We start from the raw sequence: 22362 nt of genomic DNA, 5'->3' as shown, positions 1-22362 counted from the left end.
GGAATTGGCTAGCAATTCAACATGTCCCACTACCCACCTCCAAAGTGTTTGTTTCATCGTGGCCCATTGGCTAGCAATTCCACATGTCCCACACTACCCACTCCAAAGTGTTTGTTTCATATGGCCCATTGGCTAGCGATTCAACATGCACCACTACCCACTCTAGCGGGTTTGTTTCGTATGGCCCATTGGCATGTGATTCAACATGTCCCATTATTACACACTTCGGAGTGTTTGTTTCGTACGGCCCATTGGCTGGCGAGCTTAACATGTCCCACTACCCACCATGGAGTGTTTGCTTCGTATGGCCCCATTGGGCGAGCGATTCAACATGTCCCGCTACCCATCCCCAAATGTAGCGATGGGCGCCACTCGGGGTACCATAACTATTCTTGGAGTGTTTTTTCACACACATTCAGTAATAGAAATTAGAATGGTGTGTGTGTGTGTGTGTGTGTGTGTGTGTTTTCACCATCCAAAAGAAAGGAAGAAAACAGAAGAAGGAAGAAGGAAGAAGGAAAGGACATGTTGTTTTCTAATAAGAAGCTTGGTGGTGGCATACAGAAAGTCATGGAGGAATCAAGCGGTAGTAAGGTAAAGCACTTGACTGCTTGGGTGATTGAGAGAGACACAGACACAGACACAGAGTTGATTGATCAACTGAGCATTTGATGGATGAAGGGAGATAAAAGTGTGGAAAAGTTGTCGGATTTGGGAAAGAGATGGGAGAGAAGAATACAAAGAAAGAAGAAGAAGAATGGGCGGGGAAACAATGGTATGGCCCAATGATGAAAGGGTGGGGGGGGGGGGTACACTACTACATAAAGGGGAAAGCTATGGCGAGCAAGCCAAGTAGAGTTGATTGAAGCACAGGCTCTTTCTCGCTAGAATCAAGCAGAAGAATCAAGAAAGAAAGAAAGAAAGAAAGAAAGAAGAAGAATCAGAAGAAATGGAGGGTATGATGAGTGCAACTAAAGTGTGCTCCCTGTTCAGGAGTTGCTCTACCCCTCTTCCTTGCCTCCTGAAGAGGCAGCCTACCCCCATCAACTATTTCTTTAACAAAAGAAAGGCTTCCCTTACCTTCCCAAGTCTACATTTATGCTCTGCATCCCTTCAGGTGATGATGATCTTGAGACTCCTGTTCCTATTGTGTTTGGAATCTGGATGTATAAATTTGAACGTCTAATTGTGTCATCTTTAAGAAAGAAGCCCTCATGCTGATAACTATGTAGTATGTACTAACTTCAAAACCCTAATGTTGATGACTAGAAACATTACTATCGATACCTTAGAGACCCTAAGGCCAATAAGTATGTACTCACCAAAAGCCCTATTGTTGACAATTTAGAAAGCCTTAGAAGAGTTATCAGCTGTTTGTATGTCAAATCATTTGTTGTAGATCTGGAGGTAATTCAAAATGCTCTCGATATCATTGTGCAGGATGTAGCTGTCATTGAAGATCCTTCCTCCACTACTCCTGAGGAAGTTTTGGACATCACTGGAAATCAGTCTGTTGCTGTCATTGAAGATCCTTTCTCGGCTACTTCTGAGGAAGTTGTGGACATCACTGGAAATCAGTCCGCAGAATATGGTTTCCTAAAATCTTCTCTCAAGTTGCATGGTTTATGTTAGCAATGACACATACATACGCCATGCATACATACATACATACATGCATGCATGCATAGAGACAGATAGACATACATACATACATACATACATACATACATACATACATACATACATACATGCATGCATGCATGCATGCATAGAGACAGATAGACATACATACATACATACATACATACATACATACATACATACATACATACATACATGCATGCATGCATGCATGCATAGAGACAGATAGACATACATACATACATACATACATACATACATACATACATACATACATACATGCATGCATGCATGCATAGAGACAGATAGACATACATACATACATACATACATACATACATACATACATACATACATACATACAGACAGACAGACAGACAGAGAGACAGACTTACCTACATGCATGCATGCATACTCTACAACTCAGGGACACACGTATATATGCCTATGTACGTACACATACATATCAAAACACACATACACATACATATAAATACTTTATATGGATATATCACACACAGAGATTTTACATGCACAGATACATATAGAACAGAAACATACATATAATCTGCATCAATAGTTTTATCTCTGCTACGTGCATATCTTTGATTAATCGATAATTTGTTTTCACTTCATTAGGCCCTCAAGCCAAAGTGAAGCTTGTTCTTGAAAAAGAGTGCCATTTCGGAGAGCAGTTCTATGTTGTGGGCAATCATCCTATATTGGGTGATTGGAATGTTGATGCGGCAATACCTATGGATTGGTCAGAAGGTCATATCTGGAGCACAGAAGTGGTAAATATTCACTACCTCAAACTGTTGGGTTTTTTGAGTCTATAGTGATGCTCAGTATATGCATCAATTCATACAATCTAAGCCTTAATAACCTTTTTAATGTGGCGTCAATTTGTACTAGGATGTTCCTGTGGGAAAGACGCTTGAGTTCAAATATATTCGAAAAGGTGAAAATTTAGATCTTGAGTGGCAAGCGGGGTCCAACCGGAAGTTCCAGACAATTGAAGGTGTTTCACTAGTGACTGTCAACGAGCCATGGGAATCTTTGGAGTCAGTTGATAGCATTTTAGAGGAACTTATTGACTTTAAGGATTCTATCAAGGATTCGATAGACACATCAGAAGAGATAGTGAATACAAGACACCCAACAAAGGACATAGCTAATGCAAGTGATCTAGTAGAGGAAATAGCTAATGCAAGTGATCTAGTAGAGGAAATAACTAATGCAAGTAATCTAGTAGAGGAAATAGCTAATGCAAGTGATCTAGTAGAGGAAATAGCTAATGCAAGTGATCTAGTAGAGGAAATAGCTAATGCAAGTGATCTAGTAGAGGAAGTAGCTAATGTAAGTGGTCTAGTAGAGAAAATAGCTATTACAAATGAACCATCGAAGCAAATAGCTAATAAAAATGACCTGCCAAATCACATAGCTAATACAGTAGACTCATCAAATGACATACTAGACCAAAGTGAGCCAAATGGTCCTTCAGTCTCACTTGATGCTATAAATAGCAATGGAGTTCTAGGAGGGGATGTGATAGAGGCAGTTGTTGGTGAAGCGGGGGATGCTAAAATAAATGGGGAAAGCAGTGTGTTGGAAAAGGATGTGATAGAGACGGGTATTGTTGAAGCTAAAGATGCTAAAGCAAATGGGCAAGTAAGTGTATTGGAAGAGGATGTGATAGAGGAAGCAGCATATACAAATGGAATTCTAAAGCTGCAAACCACAATTGCAATGGCAGAAGATTCAAATGGATCATTGACGAGTGTAAGCGGAACAACAGAAACAGAGATTGTTGCAGAAGCGAGTGGAAGTGGTAACAAACAAGTCAATCAAATCACAAGTGAAGTGCTCCTTGGAGGGCTGGTAAATCACAAGTGAAGTGCTCCTTGCTACCAAAACATAGGGAATGTCTTTTTCGGTTTTTGGGTTCCTCTTTTTTAATCATATCTTGGCAACAGAATGTGTGTGTATATATGTATGTGTTTTAGCCTTGTACATACAGAACAACCAAAGCTCCTATGTATGTAGATATTTCTTAATCCCGTTTCTTTTTTTTTATGTAATATCCTTGTAATCTCTTATTTGGCACGTAGTGGTACGAGTCATATGGCCTTGATACTTCTTGATATATGATATGGTGTTACCTTTACTTTATGGCTTTGCACTTCGATTTGCATAGTAAAGCATTAAATTCAAATAGTCGAGGTACTTTTCGCATCTTTGATGGACCTCAACCTGACCCACACCGTGCATTTTAATTGTAATTTAATTCAATGCATAAAAGATGCCAAGAACTTTTGCTGTTTGGGAAGAATCTTGTATAGAAGTGTAAGTCCATAGTTCCAGACGGGCAATGGCATTGTGATTGTAATTTAATCAAAGGTGCAAAGTACTTTTAACAATCCAAATTTGAGGATTCTGAATCACATCAGGAATGGATGAAATACTAGTTATCAATCAGCAATAGAAAACAAATAAAAGATTAACATAAAATTTGCTAACCATGAGTTTTCAACATAAATTGCAGGTTTTAAAATAAAAATGTTCGCAAAACAAACACGAGCAATTAAAATCTTGTGATTAATTGTAGGAGATGGTTCTTCCTCACCTCCTTTGCATAAACATTGTGGGCTCTTACAAAAAGCTCACCACTAGCTTTAAAGGAAGGTTTCAATTCTCAATAATGCACTGAACATATATCAATTTTCAATATCTTCATTGTTTTTATTTCTTGCTTGGTGTTCTTCTTGAGAACCATATCTCAAGGTCAATATAGGGAACATCCAGCATCCACCTTTTTGTGGACAAGAAAAGTGAGAGTGGTTGTCAATCACCTTGGAGCAATTAACACCAACTAGTAAAACAAGCTCTACCCTCAATCACAACTTAATCACTAACACAAGATTAATTAGACACTTAAACTCTAAGAGACTTTATCACAGTCAATTCCTCGATAAACTAGCAACATGATAGGAAATCACCAACATGATGTTGTTCCAATTAATCCACACTTAAATATAAATAGGGAAGATACAAGATTAAGCTCTTAACTTATATATAAGTCTTTTGAGAGAGAGAGAGAGAGAGAGAGAGAGAGAGAGGGAGAGGCTTAAATTTTTGCTTTAGGGTATTTGTTAGAATAAGAAAGAACCCTTGTAAAAGGTTTATAATTTTACCTTTATACTTCCTACTCATTTAACTAAAGTATTTCACTCTTGAGATGGTATAAAGGTTTGTACAAGTTACATTTATACTCTATTTACAATGTTAATCTTAACTCTTTCTCCCTCTCTTAGGTCTATTTCTACGAGCTACAAGGGATGGTGAGAGTATCCCAAGACTCGAACATTAGATGTGAAATATCCAATAGATACCTAACAATTCTACATGGCATGATCTAGTTAGATATTCTCAAAGCCTTTCCTTGGTTGTAACATGTACTCTAAGTTCAAAAGCTGCTTATTAGTATAAATAGCATTGAAGGTAAATGACTATCAATAAATTCTTTTTGTATCTTTTACTCTAATTGCTTTGACTCATGTGCCACATAACCTGATTAGCAAACCAATCAAAGATTACTTATGCTCCAATCAAGAACTTTATGGCTTCTTCACGTAGGATACCTAAAGTGTGATGTTTTCCTCCTAAAATAAATAGAATGCATAGAACAAAAAGGTTTTTTTTTATATACAATGCTTTCCTAATATGAGCCGTGTATAAGGAGTGTTGTTGGGCCTTCAAATAGATGAATGTCGATTTCGAATTTCAGTAAAAGTATAATTTCAGCCATTTGCAATTTCTTCAAAATAAGTTTTAAGCTTTGCAATACGCCATTCAAATTCAAAAGTCACCATTGACAAGGTTTATGAGAAAATCTATTTACTTCGAATATGAGAAATTGTTTAGGGTAGAACGTATCCTCTAACACAACCCCTAAACTCTATAAACCTCAAATTCACTACTCATTTACGAGATTTATGTTAACTTGACCAAAGACTATTAAACATAGATCCTATTGAAAGTATCAATCGCTCAAAATTGATTTCTATGTACATAGTTCATGAGTCACCAAGTCTTGGCTCTAACACAATGTGGACAAATGTTGATTTTGGTGAAAAATAGAACCTATTGAAAAGATCAATCACTCAAAAACTGATTTTTACGTACATAGCAATGTTAAGTTTCAATACAATTACAGTTATTATTGACTTTGGCTCTTGCAATGTGATTATTGCTTATGAATGACTTAAGTCTGAGCCATGGGCACCAAAAAATAACAATGTGTCAAACCTATTATATACTTGGATAGTTTAAAGTAGGTTTATGGATGTATACATGTGCATGGAAGTATGTTGAAAAAGTGGTAATTGGGTTTTTTGGAAAAAAAAAGTGGTAATTTGGGGATAGTTTAAAAGAAATCTAATGTATGCATGAGAGTTGGAAGGTACTACTTTGCTATAGGATAGTTTAACGAAAGATCATGAATGGATATGCATGAACTTTAGATTTGAGAAAACTTAGTATATATATTTACTACATATGTATATGCAACGAGAGTATTTTGGGAAGGTAAGTATAATTAACGAGCGTATATCGGGAAATTAGTATTTGGATAGTTTAAAGGAAACGTATGTATGTATGTATGTATGTATGTATATAAAGAAGCATATTGTATGTATGTATGTATTATTGTATATAAAGAAGCATATTGGAAAGGTGGCACTTGGATAGTTTGAACTTTGAAGTAATCTTATCATATATGTATGTTAAGCACCTAAGAATATATACTTATGTTGGGGGAAGGTAAAAGCTACCATCAAGATTAACACCTGCACAGATGAACCAAATCATGCAAACAGTTGGAAGCACCATTGAAGAAAGAAGAAAAGCTCGCCCCGTGTAGAGGTTCCGTAATATGGCCAATAAATCCGACCAAAAAGAGGGATATTTACGTGACGAGTCTTTGTTTGGATGATTTCCCCTGGAAGATTCTAATTTGTGTGAAGGTTTATCCTTGGCTATCAAAGGTTCCATGAAATCTGTAGGTTTATGATAAGGTAATATAGAGGTGGCCTGGTGTGCTTTCACATTATTATCTGAAGGTAGTTTCACAACAGCTGCTTCCAGAGGAATATGAATATTATTCAAATTTCTTGATATATCTTGTTTATCAGTTTGTAATGTATTATAATGATCTTCTGCTTTTTGCAAGATTTCTTCTGAGTTGCAATCTGAACCTCCTTTCAATACCAGTTGCTCTCCCTGCATATAACAGAAAAAAAGAAAGATAAAGAGGGTAGTGAGCATTTATGCCCTGATGTTAACATTACTCAAAGGTTGGAAGGAAATCAGTTTTTTCAGAAAGATTCTTTCAATACCTAATTACAAAAAATGTATCTCCATTCATCCTCACATATCGGAAGTTTTTTCTTCTCCTTTCAGTTTATTCACTCTATTATAACTGATGAAAGTTGAAGCTGACATTTATGTGCATTCAAGAAGCTTCTAACAGCCTGTTCTTTCGACAGTTCTCTATTTAACTCTCATTCCAGAGTTTTCTATTATGAGAAACTACAGTATTTACGTGTAAGGAAAGAAAGCTTCCTACAGTTAGATCATTACATACTCTCTCTCCATAGTTACAGAAAATGTAGATCCATTTCCACTCTTATTTAGGATGTTTTCTTTTGGTTCCTTCAATCGGTATTCTATTTTTAGAGTAGAAATTAGCATTAATTTAAATTCCATCATTAGCATAGAGCTAAAGCAAAGAAATTTTCTTACTACCGAAGTGATATCCATTTGTTACTGATTGCTTCAGAAATTCTACAAGCATTACCTCCGATAGTGAAAATAGATCAAGAGATGTAAAATTTCTTCACTGATTGACCACAAGGTTTATTGAATTTCTTCACTCTATTATGAATACAGATGAAGGGAAAACTTCTTATAATCTATCAAGAGGTGTAAAATTTTCTAAACATTTGTGTTTGCATAGAGGTGAAGGAAAACAATGTTCTAGAGACGGTCTGTAAAGACTCCACTAGAATCAATTTTGGAATTTTAATGCTCTTTTATTTGACAAGAAACCTCAGAAAACGAGCCGTCATACTGAGAAGAATTAAAAAATTGCAAAGCAGATAAGTAGATGTTAATTACCTTAGTGAAGACTCGAAAACCTTCAGGAGAGGAAATTTTGGTTTTGCAGAGTTACGAAAATTAAGATTAAAGAATTAGATGCTAAATATCACCTTAGAAAACAGAAAGCCTTCTTGCTCGCTATGAAGAATATGCTCCGTAATAAGCATATCAAGTGATCTGCTCGTCTGCTTCAAAGCTTTACTTTCCATCTATTATTATTGTCCATAAGCATATTTGTATTCAATATATGTTTCCTCAAGTAAGGCTCAAAATAAATAAAAAATTCGCATAAGGTCATTATTTTCATTGGACTAATCGCAACAAAGGAAGAGTGAAAACTCACCTGTTCATCACATCCAGTTTCAGACGAAGCTAAGTCTCTCGCCCGGTTGTTATTAAGAAGATTTTTCATTCTCAAACCTCCTGAAGTTTTAATCTGTAACGAATTATCTTTTTCTGATCCTGCCATCAAATCCTTCCTTCCATCCAGTGTCATATTATCATCCACTGATGTAATTCTTTCAGATATATTGCCTTTCTCTGTTTCAATAGCCTCGCCAGAATTTATGCTTTTCTCTTGTTCCAGTTCTGATTCTACGAGATTGCTTTCCTCAGCTGCTAAGTTCTCTGCATCAAATTTTCCTCTACTCATCATTTGATCACTCTTTGGAGAAGAAGGCGTTTCTTTTCCTGGCATGATCTTTTGGTCACTGCTTGGAGAAGATGGCAACTCTTTTCCTGATATTATCTTTTCATCACTGTTTGGGGAAGGTGTTTCCTTTCCTGACGTTATTTTTTGATCGCTACTTGGGGAAGAAGGGGTCGATGTATGAGCTGATTTGGCTTGCTATACATATGACAAGAGAGAGACTGTATGTTAATAACAAACAACACTCGTAAAGAAACACCGATTAGGTATATCCAGCATCAACAACAAGAATTAACATTCATAAGTAAAATGTTTAGATTCATCCATTAAGGACACAGTTAACATTCCGAATCAACGTGACTGCATTCATCCATTAACGACAGGAGGCATTTGTAAGTTCCATGACTAGGTTCATCAATTAACAACAATTAACATTTGTAGTTACATGAATAGATTCATCCATCTACCACACGCAACGTTCTGAGTTACATGACTAGATTCATCCAACAACTAATATCCGTAAGTTGAATCCATTTGTAACAAGTTCATAAACATGATTACCTTCCAACAATTCACAACAGTTATCATTCATAAAGCTAGGTGATTTGATCCATCCAGATATTTTATTCATAAACATATGATAAGCTTCATCCATTTGGAAATAATCAGTTACATTCACAAAGATGATTCCACATCATCCACTTGATGACAATCAGTTATGATTAAGCTTCATCCATTAACAACAATTATAATATACATAAACATGATTAAGCTTCATCTATTTGACAGCAACAACTAATTATATACATGAACATGACTAACTTCTATCCATCTATAACAACGGGTAATGTTTCAAAGTAAACGTGATAAGCTTCATCTATTAACTGCGACCAACATTAATTATATACATGAACATGACTAACTTCTATCCATCTATAACAACGGTTAATGTTTCAAAGTAAACGTGATAAGCTTCATCTATTAACTGCGACCAACATTAATTATATACATGAACATGACTAACTTCTATCCATCTATAACAACGGTTAATGTTTCAAAGTAAACGTGATAAGCTTCATCTATTAACTGCGACCAACATTAATTATCGAACACACATTAGACTTTATCTATTTGACAACAACAATTTCCATTTACAAAGGCTTTGTAAATCAACCGCTTCCAACAAATTCCACTAAGCCAGACATGAAATGTAAGCTTCATATTCCATTTACAGTTACATGCATAGGCATCGAACTCCAGTTATATCTATAAATTCCACATCGAATTAAGTCATACATAAATTTTAGGTCAATATTCAGTTTAACAACAATTCACGAGTAATGCACAAACAAAAACAATCTAGTTTTCATTTTATATAATGCCACATCAGAAGAGGAAAAGACTGAAAGAAAGGCCATACCTTTCTATCTTCACCATGACTTGTTTTCTTTTCATTGTTAATATTCTTCGCAGGAGAAGGTTTTGACGAAGAATTGGATGTGGTGCTGGGATGAGTTTTGGAAGAAATACTAGTATTCGAAGGCTTCGAATTAGTACTAGGTTTCCATGGCTTCATGATCAAAGAAGAGGGATGGACGATGATCTGATGATGATGATGATGATCAGAAAGAAGGGAGCGATGGAACCTCGCTATAGTTGTTTCCGCAACTGTAGCTGAATCAAGCTCTGTACGTATTTCCTTACGGAACTTCAAAGGAGTTTGGTTTCACACTTGGGCGGAGCCAGACTTTTTCTCGTAGATATGTTCGGGTTTACGGAGACAACGACGAAGGAGAAGTTTGCCCATGTCTCTCGATACAACATATAAAAGACCAACCAATGTGGCTCTTTTAACATCTTATTGCTCGTTCTAGGAATGGATATGACAAAACCCGGATAACGAAAGAAGACAAGAGAAATCATCTCCATATCCCCATTGACTGCATGGTCTCAAGTACACTAAATTTGCGCTTCGGGAATCAAGAGTCTCCAACATTAAAGTTGATGGCCTTCCTTTGCTATGCCTCACAAAAGTGGGGTCTGATAATGTCCCATCCCTGTATGTTGGTAGTTGGGATTTGATAGCCTTACTATGCTCAACCATTATGACAAAACCCGGATAACGAAAGAAGATGAGAGAAATCATCTCCATATCCCCATTGACTGCATGGTCTCAAGTACACTAAATTTGCGCTTCGGGAATCAAGAGTCTCCAACATTAAAGTTGATGGCCTTCCTTTGCTATGCCTCACAAAAGTGGGGTCTGATAATGTCCCATCCCTATATGTTGGTAGTTGGGATTTGATAGCCTTACTATGCTCAACCATTATCGCTTTCATTCACTTTGGAGGAATGCTTCCACCTTGTCAAAGTGTGGGTAGGTCGTTTGTATGCATACAATCAAGAGCCTAATCAAGTACTCCTTTGAGGCTTAATGATAATGCTTTTGTCCAAATCCTACTATTTGCAGAGAAGATGGGACAGAAATGTGCAAGTACAAAACGTGGAGGGTGCAACATCGTTGGCATAAAGCAAAACAAGTATCATAATTCATACAAAGCTTTGTCAAACTCCTCCTTCAATATATGTTTAAAGCTTCTCTATGTAAAGGCCAAAGAATACAAGTGTTGATAGGCATCCTTGCTTAAACATTGATTGTGAGACATACTATATCTCCATGGTCCTAATACATATATTTGTGAAGTTAGTTTTTGTTCAAAAGATAATATTGTTGCAAATATGTTGGATGCTAGGATGTCCAAGAATAAAGTTTAAGTATCATAACAATCAAAGAAGGAAGGAAATTGAATGGGTAAAGTTAGGGGCGTTTTTCAAAGGTAGAAAAGTGTAGACTTAATCATGCTTTGAAGCGAGTCATCTTAAACCATTCATCCTCTATTCCACCACGCAATCGAATTCATGTAGTCCAAAGGTCAATAAATTCCCTCTCCTAATCGATATAGTCTATTATTGAGGACATTCGTAAGTGAAAGTTCCTCCCAGACTTTCGTTGCATTATGATATCAAATAATATTACTTTGCTTAAAATTGTTGCACCAACAATTAGTAATTTACTTGTTGGTTAGGTTGCAAGGACCATACCAATCCCTTGCTCTTCCATAGAAAATGGCCACAAATAAAGGAAGTCTCTTCATAACCGTCATATTCTCTATCGATACTACATGATGTTCAAAGGTGCCCAAGGAAGCTCCCGCATCTTGAACCCCATCCCCACCTAAAGCAAATTGAAAAGCTACATTGGCTACAAACAAGCCCATCTATTGATATAGAAACATTTTACCCTCCTTGGAGCACCAAAATGATGAAGAAAGATACATATAGCAATGTTTCTTTTGTTTAATGCATCCCCCAATTGTAGACTTCTCACCATAACTATCCAAATGAATACCTTAGCTCGCAACATCAAACGAGAACATGAACTTGCCTTGATCACATGAAACCACCAGGTAATGGGCTTATGAAAACCCCATACTTTTATAACCTTTCTTCCATCCACGTATGTTTGCCAAGTGCTCTCTCTCTCTCTCTCTGGCTTTCAAGCTTGTCAACTCTCTTATGTTGTGAGTGTGTGATGTGGTCTTGGACATGGTGTCCATGGGAGTTGTTGGTATGAGCTTTGTTTTTAGGTTTTTGGCCCATCAGCAGTGTGAACACATAAAGAACATATGTATCAGAAACCCTAACCCTAGGTCTACTTGAAAAAGGAAATGTAGCAGTGTGAACACATAAAGAACAAATATATCGGAAACCCTAACCCTAGATCTTCCATAAACAAATATAATTCTGAAGCTGGGTATGGGCTTTATATACCTGAGTATGCAGACACTCAGAGAGAAAGAGAGAGAGTGAGAGACAGGTGCTTGCCTTTCTTCCTTGCTTGGTGGGCTAATGATGAGATAAATACTGCATAAAATAAACCATCTTTCGGGACGTAGTAGTTAATTTTAACACTGTGCCGATAACTCTTCATCTGCAGACTGAAGCTCACTGACCATTGCATCTCCTCTCTGTTTTCCACATGCTGAACATCCCTTATTTGGAGGAGGTGTAGTGAATTTGTTCTATACGTGTTCTTCTTTCACCCGAATTTTAAGATCTATAGGATGATTTCTGCGAACGGTGGTGAGATCTAATGATTTGCACTTTCTTCTGTTTAGGGTCTTTAATTCTGTTCGTTCCATAGTGCCATGTCTGTGTCGTTTCAATTGTCGTTTCCGGTGAACCTAGGATTATTATCAAGTATGTGGGGGCTAACTACTTCAATTTATCTTTTTTCCCCTACATATGATAGTCTTGTTGTGTACTTTGCTATGTTTTCCTGTATCAGATCAGTACTCTCAAGAAGTACTGGAGGGTGAATTTTCCCATTGATCTCTCTCACTGATCCATTTGGTGCAGGTAAAGTTAATATTTGTGTCGTAAGGTGAGCTGCCTTGATTTGATTATTCTGTTTAAGGTATTTGCCCAATCCACGGCGCAACATTTCCAGTTGCTACTCTAGCAGCGCAATAATCTGCCTTTGAAAGGAAACTGTGAAAACCTATTCGATACTGGAGGTGAATGCCTTCTGTCTGACATTCCTAAGTGTTGTGGAAACCTGCATAGTTATTGGGAATCGGAGAAGAAGGTCCTAACGCGAGATACTGAAATGGATGATGCAAAGGAGACAATATTCAGTCGCAAACGTTTTGATCTGTGTGTCCGAGAATTAGTGTATGAAGGTTTTGGGCTTTCCACTTTAGTTAAGACTCTAGGAGTAGCAGTGTCGACTGTACTAAGTAATGTGAGGCCTGCAAATGCCATAGATGTTCGAATTAATTTGACCTTAAGTCCAGTGTTGTGATTGTGGCTTGTAGCCCCGACTGTGATTTAGTAGCTTAAGAGAACAGCCCCAAATGACGATTAATTTTCGAGAAAGACTAAACACTCTTTGGAGTGGATGATGGATTATTTCATATTGTCATAGTTACACTGATGGGCGCTTGGTCTTCTATAATCTTCATGTGTGCATGAATGTAATTAGTTGTGCATACCAAGTAGCTACTAGTTCTACACATTGATTTCTGGAATACTTGTCGGTGATCTTTTATCTCTACTGGTGGGTTTAACTAAACAAACTGGTCTATCAGTTGGATTTTGATCTGGCTCAGTTGATTGATTTCTGTTGCTCGTTGTGCTTCATGATGGTGGAATGCGTGGAGGAAGAGATATGTTGTAAGGTTTTATGGAGAACGCTAATTTTCGATTTCGTTCAATTTGTTTTCGAACGCATGTAGCTTGACCGCACCTTGATGATTGAATGGTAGTTCAACATAAGGCTTGTTGGAGTGGCCAATTCAGATTTGAGATAAATATTGTAGCGAACATGGATTGAAGAGCTTACATGCCTGTAAATAGATTGCTGAAAAGAAGCTAAAACTGTTAACCTATTAAAGGTTAACATTTAAGATGTATATGCTTGGAAATCTACAGCCGTCTGTAGTTTGATCATTGAATGGCCCAGTTGTTTTGGGAACATTTGAAAAACAATAGCTAAATGTCCGTCACTTGTAAGTGTATTTCTTTTATCTTTGCAATATTATCTGGATTTGGTAAATGACAACTATTACAGAAATTGAAATGATTGAGAATCGTAATGTGTTAAAACAAGCAACCTAGGTCTTATCATGCATATTGGTAATGTGCAAAATATATAATCTATGATTTCACTTTGTTTGTAAGTAGTATCAACTGTGCTGGTATTGCCGTTCAAAATGGAATTCATATAAACTGATGAAATGTGATGGGACTCGGATTGCGTTCTTTCATAAATATGAGTTTTGCGTGACATGATTGAATGTTGTGAAGTTTATGTTATTATCAGTTTTCCTGTTCAATAGGAGAATTTGGAAACATCTAATCCTGAACTTTGTACAATATTAGACACAAACAAATTCGGCTAACTAGTAAAACATAAAATAGAATCTTTGTTTCATAAGTACGTGACAGGAAGTTAAGCTCACAGTCTTAAACAAGGAGAAAGTCTACTTGAAATGTGTAGAACCAGTTTGCATGAGTTTTGGCAGTCTACGTGGAACTGTGGGGGTATTTTGTTAATGCAAGATATGAAAGATGACTAGATATACTTGTTGCTGGTTTCCAACATTGTTTATGACATGTTTCACTTAGGTTGTTGAGTGGTTAGGTTATATGCCTGAGTATTGGGTTCGGAGCTTGAGCAGAATGTTTTCTATTCTCAAATTTGTCATTGTCGATATGTTAATGTAATTCCCGTTTTGTGTACTATAACTTGTAGAATGTAATGTGAATTAAGGGGCATTGTGTAGACACTTGAAAATCATGTAGGTTTTTGCGGGTCGAGAAACCATGACTCCCTTGCGATGATGTATAAAATTAAGGTACACTATATATGGAGATGCACCTGTGTTGGTAGAATCCTGTTCATTCATAGATGCATTCTGGTGGCTATTTCCCCTTTCTCTTAAGAGTACTTTCCAATTCGATATTGTTCTGGAATCAATCCTTAACAACCCTAAACAATGCTTTTGACTGGTCAGTGTGGAATTTCCATGTATGAATATGTTGCTACTTGCTATAGAAGTTAACATTTGGCACCGGAGTTTAACTGGTTGAATTGTCGGTTTTGTTCAGGTTTTTACGTTTCGGTTTAAACGGTTTTGCTTTTAAAATTTAGAAATATTTTATTGAAACCTATCTTTTTGAAGCTTAAGTTTTACGCTTGAAAAAAAATCTTTAAAATTTTGAAGTTTGACGGTATTTGAAAACCGAATGTCAACCTGAACCATAAAACCACGGTTTCAACAGTTTTATGGTTTTTGATATTTTCCACCAGTTCGGTTTGCTTCAGTTAAGTTGAAGCTTCAAAATTTTTAAACGGTTCGGATTTGATACTATTGAATTGATTCATATCATAGCAAATTGTTGCTGAATGTTAAATGGAAGTGGTAGTGAGGGTATGTGAATGCTAACGAGGTGCAGCAAATGGCATCTAGGTGTGCACTATGGTGGTGGTTTAGTGAAAGCATATTGTACTCCCTACGATTCATTGGGCGATGACTGAACTTACAAATTGCACATTGGGAATAATGTGTGGTGCCAATGGATGAGTGTAAGCCAATGTTGAGCCATGTAATAAAAATGTTGATCAAGGCAACTAGCCTTCATATATAGGTTGAAACCCTAGGTTTTTGCTTGTTTCATACTCTGGTGTTTTATTATAATCAACCTAGTGATGAAATACTCTAAAGTTATCTCCCACCATTGGGTTGAGAATAACCCAACTTACCCTTTGTTCCTTGTGAATTAGCCATGTCCAACCCTAAGGTTAGTGTACTACGGTTACGATTATACTCATAAGATAAACCTGTATATTTAAATTGATGATTTAACATTGCCTTGTTGAGTGACCTACTTATTATCCAAGTTTAATGAGAAATCACTATTAGAATTCTATACCAAGCTCTACCCTCAATTGAGCTCAAATGTGGACGAAGTTTCTTCATTTGTAACAAAGTAGCTATGACTAGATGAGCGTGGTAATTGATTCATGTTTGAGCTTCAAGGTAGTCTCGATAGTAAAGAAGAAGAGGAAGGCTATTCTCAATGACCAAACAAGAAGGGAGTAGACAATTGGCATGCAATGACTAAAGCTGATGTTCCTTCGTCAACAAGGATAATCGCTCTTACCTACCTGGCAATACATCCCTCAAACAATTTATATTCACAAACATACACATTAGGCAACCACTCCGAAACATTATTTAGAACAAATTTTTACATACACTAATATATACCAATGCATGCACTTATCTAGACAAGCACAAGCACACATACGCATACATACACAAAGTACATGCATAGATGCATAATAACACGCACACAAACAAACAGACGATACATACTCATTTACGCACACATATGTAGAAGAATATTCACGTATATACACACACATGTATATTAATACACACATATCGAAAGCACTCATTTATACATGCACACATTGGCACATATCTATTCTCCACATATTCATGCAAACATTCACATGCTCATATTGATATTTACACATATCTTCAACAATACTCATGCATTTAAACATACATACACATACATTCACACATTTTGACATGCCTGCATAGATTGAGATGTTCATGTAAACATTAATATAACTAAATTTACACACAAACACACACCACACACACAACAAATACAAAATCCTATCCATAAATGCATCTACACACATGCTTGCGCATAAATATATGTATATTGGTAAACACCACATGAAGTATAGAAAGTGATGAGAGAGCAATATCTAATTAAACCTAGCTTCCAAGGTTGAGAACCCCTATGGTTCAGTTAACAATTTCTGACCCTTCATGTAGATTCTTGTGACAACAACTCTAGGTCCTACAATGATCGATGTATTGCCAAATTCACAATCATGACTCAAACTTGTGGGTTATGCTTTCATATGTGTGAACAAAAATAATAAATTTGAAAGAGGGTGACTTTGGGCCTTATGTCTATTCATGTAGTTCTAAAAGTCACCCTATTCCAGAATTGCTTTTATGTTCATATATATCACCCATATATATTTTCATTTGTGTGTGAACAAGAAATGAAGCAATTTTGGAATAGGGTGACTTTGGGCCCTACGTCAACCATTGTTGGGTCCAAAGTTGCCTTGTTCTTTAATTGGTTTTTTGTTGTTTTACATCAAGAAGTTGGCGAATAGATGGATGCATTCATTTTGGGATTTTTGAAACAAAAATAAATAAATGTGGAACATAAAAGACATTCTCATATAATTGGAGTTGGAGATGAAATGCGAGAACGATTGTTCAACTTATATGAACTTTTATGACAAGATGATCTCTATAATAAAGGTGGTCACAAAGTGGCTAATAATTTAGTCTTGATGGAGGTACTTTACGTCTTCGTGTGTGAATGTAATGTTGCCTTTATGCAGAGGAAGTTTACTTGACAAAACAAAACAAATAATCAAGTTAGGATCATTTTCTTCGACCTTTGCATTTTCACTAGCTACAATAACCTCTTGATGAGTCTTGAATATACAAAATTGAGTCCTTGTGTCGACTCTCAACAGGTGTGGCATGTTTTGACAATACATCTTCACCTCTTTTATCAAGGCGGACATTGGCCATGATAGAGATGAGGTCAAGCCAATCATCTTTTTCAATATCAAATAATTTCTCAATGTTATATAAAGGCCTCCATATCATTTACCAATATTAACTCAAGCTTTTGTATTTCTTCCACAAGATTATGCTTGGAGAAGCTTGTTGAAATTGGGCTAAAGGAACAATCACCATAGACATCTTAGGCTCATCCAAGGTCTCTGATAACAAGGGGGTTCAAGGGAAGAGATGCCCAATGTTACATGGTGGGTCATTATCCAATCCTTCAACTTTAATTTCCCATTCCTTGTGCCACCTAATTAGTTTTTGGTATCATACTAAAATAACACAATCTAACAATGCATACTCAATTTTCATATTATTTTACATTCTCACCTTCTACCTATTTCTCACCCACGAGACAACGAACTAAGAACGTCCAACATTAATAGAAGAAATTGACCTACTTAAATTCCTTTTAGTTCTCCCTATGAATTTTTTGATTCATGATGTATTCCGAGTAAATGCTATCGAATCATATCATGAAACCATTATAAACCAACTTTTCGTTCCACTTTAAAGGAACAATCTTTTGACTAGGAAACAACAATTTTCCCTTCAATCTTGAAATTCTTGTGTTCCCCTAAGAAATACTTAACAATTAGTTTAATCGCATAGCATGATGAATTGGTTCATCAAATAGGTTCGTCTACATTATGAAAACAACTTCATTTGAATGCCATTGCCTTATCACCACATGAATGATAATGAATTGAAAATATGAATAATCATGTTAGTTTCCCGTTCTTAAGCATGGATAATTATACAATGTCAAAGGGTACTTGCAAAATGGCAAATATATTATCAACAAGCGCCAATTATGTGTTCCAATAGTTCTATCTTCAATACATGTACAAACCCACCATTATGGAAGTTTTCGCTAGAGGAGGACATAATGACTCGAACACCTAGTGAATTACATGGTTTTGCGACATGTAAATCACATGGTTGGATTCCATAGTCTATTTCGAGATGCTTTACTTCTAGTGGAAAACACACATCTTTACTTTTAGTGGGAAAAAACATATCTTATCCTTTAGATAAAATTCATATATGTATTTATGGGTAGGAAGAGAGAAAGAAATAAAGATATATTAACGTCTTCTAAGGCCAAAATTGGCCCATGAGACAGTTGGTTGAGAGAGAGAGAGAGAGAGAGAGAGAGAGAGAGAGAGTTCATGCTAACATCTATGTAATATAGAAAAAAAAACATCCCTAATTGATCTCAAGTAGATGAAAACTAGTCTTAGACGTTAGTTTATAGTCTTATAAACTTTTTTTGCTAAACCATTTATCTCAAGGATTCACGAAATTTGACTCTACTTGTCTAAATTTGCTACTCAATCTCCTTGCTTAGACTCATCCATCAATCCATCCATTTGCTCTATTTTTATTTACCCACTCTTGTTCTCATAATCTCACCCTCATGGCAACTCATCCGCATATCCTCCCACTAGTTCTTCCTATATTCATGACAAAAGCTTATAGTGTGAAGCCAATACAAGCACTCCATCCAAATGTCATGAAGAAGTTTTCCATGGGTCAACAAAATTCCCCAATAAGGGATGTAGTCTGGCAATTATACTACTAGTAAGGGTGGCCATTTGGTGATGTTAATGTCGTTGATAGAGTGTTAGATGTATGGTATGAATCACAACTAAGCACCACCAATGACCTTACCATGTTGGTGCCAAAAAAGTGAAATATAACCACCGATGTTAATTTTGTTGTAAGGTGTATGATGTATGTTGAATCACAATTAAGTATTGGCTTGTAATGTTGATGCCAAAGAATTTCCTTTGTGTCAAAGTTCATTTACATGCTTGAATGCTACATAATACCTTTTAGTACTTGACCAAAAAGTTATAAATATTGAAATACATTGAATTATATTTCGATTAAATACTTTATATATGCTAATATTTGTTGAGAGGTATTGAGCCCAAGACTTTACTGTGGGTAATTTAATATGTTAAATCACAACAATGAGTTATAGATGCTGGTCAAAAAAGCATTTTCTATTTGTCTTCATGTCCCTTCATATGAATGATTGCGATTCTTGTGACTTTTGAAGTGAAGGGATGTGGCCCTTCATGAATGCTTATGGGCTCTTCAACTAGTTATCACTCTTCAAACAATTGTCACCTTTCATAATAAATAATTATGTATATTATCTCAAATCGCCCTTTCATTTTAGAAGCCAAAATTAAGCTTAATTATTTGGACTACCTTCAATTTGCCTTAAACATTCGTTGCCATTGAATTGTTGGCATTATGCTTTCCTTGATATGTTGGTAATGTTTTTTCTTCCCAAGTTAAAGTTTCCTTTTACCAATCATTTTTAAGTATCAAAGAAAACATGCTATTAGCTCATTCCCCTCCAAACATCATGTTGAACAATGAAGAACATATAGCTAACTTCTTGCCTTTTAAGGCCAAGCGATGTGGGTTTTATTGTTTGTTATGCGAAAATATGTTAGTGTGAACGTTGAATAGCAACTTTGTTTGGCAAAAATAATTAGTGTACATGAACTCAAGTTCAAATTTTGTGAAGGGCACAAGACCAAACCCATAGTTGAAGACTTAAATCCACAAGCAGGATAGTATTTTTATTGTTGCGGCGTTGAATCTAAACCATTATGTCTAAATTATAAGCGCAATGCTTTAAAATTGTGTCACAGTACATAATGTCTTGTTTTCCTTCCCTTTCTAGGTATCATAGGACATCGCAACCATGTATTATTTTCCATTCTTGTATTCAAGAGCCAATCCTCTAATAGAGATTCTCCACATTTTTGGGTGGACAATGGTCACTTACATATGCTGCTTTTTCATCTTTTTCACGTTTTTTAGTAACCGATAATAATCATGTAGATATGTACACACAATTTTAGGTTTTTTCTATGGACCATACGAAATAAGAAAGCTATGGACACGTAGAATTATAAATTGCTTGTACAAACAAAATACCAAGCCAAATATATTACTCTATTATAGATACAACATTTAATCATCGTGTCGATCCTCAAGTTGATTCTTTCGAGGCTCTATGATCTATCCTCTCGTACTTGCCCTCTAATCAAGTCTCTTGGCTAGCCTTGTCAATGATATGTATTTATAATAGTACATATATGATACATCAATAAGGTAAATAACTTATGGATGGATGGATCATGTGATTATAGAAATTTCATGTTAGATGGCAACAACACTAACTAATGTATAGGTAACTAAATATCATTATATGACGTTCATACAAGACTTGCAAACACATTGAAAAAGCTTGATTGTTAATGTCTCAAGTGGTAGTCCTATAACCTAGAAAATGGCTATAATGGAACAAGGAGCCTATATTCCTTGTAAGAATTATGATTAAATAAGGATTGCATCCTAAGAGCCTTAAAAGAAAAAGTAGTGACAATGAATGGTCCTAAGTCGACATGTATGCTCTAAATGCAAAGAATGATTAGCTCATGCATGCCAAAGAGTCAAGGGTAGGGAAATACACAAAACATATATGTATAGTGACTAGGGTGGAAAGGAGAGGCTAAGAATTGAAAGAATATCATTGAGAGACAAAAGATCAAGGATAAGAAACCAAATTATTGGCTGCAATTCATGGGCGATTGCCCTATGTGTTTGTTGCTTATGTAACATAATCTATTCGAATGTCATCACAACTTTGTAAAACTTTTTGTCACATGAGATGAGAGAAATATTCGTAAAAAACATTGTGATGCTAAATAACACTTGTTGTTTAGTATGTTTTGTAACCCATCGTGTTGATTGATTGTATGACAATCGCTCCTTGAATGGCACAATGTCTGTTACAATAGACAACATATCAAGAATTATTTGATTGCTAGGAGCATCTCTTATAATGGCTCTGGATTATGTGTTATTACCATGATTCATGATTTGCAATTCGATTTCCCCAATGAAAAGAATGATGTAGTTTGCTCTCTTTACAAGTTACACATTCATTTCATTAAACTCACATTCTCTCGGTCTCCAAAGCTTTTATATACTCTCTTTTTAAAATTTTGAACACACACGCACACACATACATACACACACACACACACACACACACACACACTCTCTCTCTCTCTCTCTCTCTCTCTCTCTCTAAAGCTTTGCACAATCTATTTCTTATTTTTTTTCTTGTCTATCTTTTCCCCCTTATATTAGGGTTGTACCCTAATTAGAAGCCATATTTATTATCAAATTTCATGTCCTTGTTCAAATCTCACTAAATGAAGTCATCCATTAGATGGTTGGGACTATGAAACATAGCGGCTTTTTCGTTGAGCGCTAGACTCTTTTTCTCTTTGACAAGTAAAAACTTATTCCTCGGAAATCCATGCATCGCAACCAACCTAGGGACACTCATATGCACAAATAGACGTGGTTACTTCCAAATTGAAGGGTTGTGTGTCCCCTTGTGGTTTCCTGTAGAGACTTAAAAGATTAGTGTTAGCATGACCTGCATATTAGGAGAACCATGGAAAACCCACACTAGAGACGAGGTTGATAGCAATCATGTGGCAGGGGCAATCTTTCCCCAACATATGGTCTTGACTCTTGTACTCAAGGTTGCAATCTTGATTGCTGACGTTGTAGTGTTAGATACCAACCTTGGAGCATTCGAATACGGTTGATCGATATCGGAGCTAT

At 36.1% G+C, this 22362-nt stretch overlaps 2 protein-coding genes across 3 annotated transcripts; one reads left to right on the top strand and one right to left on the bottom strand.

Annotated features, from left to right (window-relative positions):
• Positions 1–875: 875 nt before the first annotated feature.
• On the top strand, positions 876–3813 carry LOC147853858 (Carbohydrate-binding-like fold). 2 transcript variants are annotated; one of them, XM_087332503.1, is made up of 4 exons: positions 876–1117; positions 1441–1591; positions 2281–2435; positions 2557–3813. In XM_087332503.1, exons 1-4 carry the CDS (start codon positions 950–952, stop codon positions 3535–3537), a joined length of 1455 nt encoding a protein of 484 aa, XP_087188629.1. In that variant the 5' UTR covers positions 876–949; the 3' UTR covers positions 3538–3813. The 2 variants fall into 2 exon arrangements, with proteins under 2 accessions (XP_087188629.1, XP_087188630.1); XM_087332504.1 differs by having other exon boundaries at positions 878–1117; positions 1510–1591.
• Positions 3814–6428: 2615 nt separating this feature from the next.
• LOC147853857 (uncharacterized) lies at positions 6429–10063 on the bottom strand. The gene is made up of 4 exons (XM_087332447.1): positions 9870–10063; positions 8144–8647; positions 7911–8009; positions 6429–6921 (listed from the first exon to the last, which is right to left on the bottom strand). The coding sequence occupies exons 1-4, from the start codon at positions 10023–10025 to the stop codon at positions 6448–6450; spliced, it is 1233 nt and encodes a 410-aa protein (XP_087188573.1). The 5' UTR covers positions 10026–10063; the 3' UTR covers positions 6429–6447.
• Positions 10064–22362: the final 12299 nt, after the last annotated feature.

The sequence above is a fragment of the Azolla caroliniana genome, unplaced genomic scaffold, assembly GCF_043228905.1.
Source record: "Azolla caroliniana isolate FFs.n. ecotype wild unplaced genomic scaffold, voAzoCaro1.0.p SCAF_16, whole genome shotgun sequence".
Taxonomy (NCBI): domain Eukaryota; kingdom Viridiplantae; phylum Streptophyta; class Polypodiopsida; order Salviniales; family Salviniaceae; genus Azolla; species Azolla caroliniana.
The sequence above is the reverse complement of the archived record's forward strand: the minus strand, read 5'-3'. Positions and strand labels throughout refer to the sequence as shown.

What these genes read in the sequence shown, in the direction of transcription:
- LOC147853858 (XM_087332503.1), top strand. Translation starts at nt 950, where the DNA reads ATGGAGGGTATGATGAGTGCAACTAAAGTGTGCTCCCTGTTCAGGAGT. An exon ending in TATGCTCTGCATCCCTTCAG is followed by an intron (nt 1,118 to 1,440) that starts GTGATGATGATC and finishes ATCATTGTGCAG; the next exon opens with GATGTAGCTGTCATTGAAGA. An exon ending in ATATCTGGAGCACAGAAGTG is followed by an intron (nt 2,436 to 2,556) that starts GTAAATATTCAC and finishes AATTTGTACTAG; the next exon opens with GATGTTCCTGTGGGAAAGAC.
- LOC147853857 (XM_087332447.1), bottom strand. Translation starts at nt 10,025, where the DNA reads ATGAAGCCATGGAAACCTAGTACTAATTCGAAGCCTTCGAATACTAGT. An exon ending in GTCATGGTGAAGATAGAAAG is followed by an intron (nt 8,648 to 9,869) that starts GTATGGCCTTTC and finishes TCATATGTATAG; the next exon opens with CAAGCCAAATCAGCTCATAC. An exon ending in AAACTGGATGTGATGAACAG is followed by an intron (nt 8,010 to 8,143) that starts GTGAGTTTTCAC and finishes CAATAATAATAG; the next exon opens with ATGGAAAGTAAAGCTTTGAA.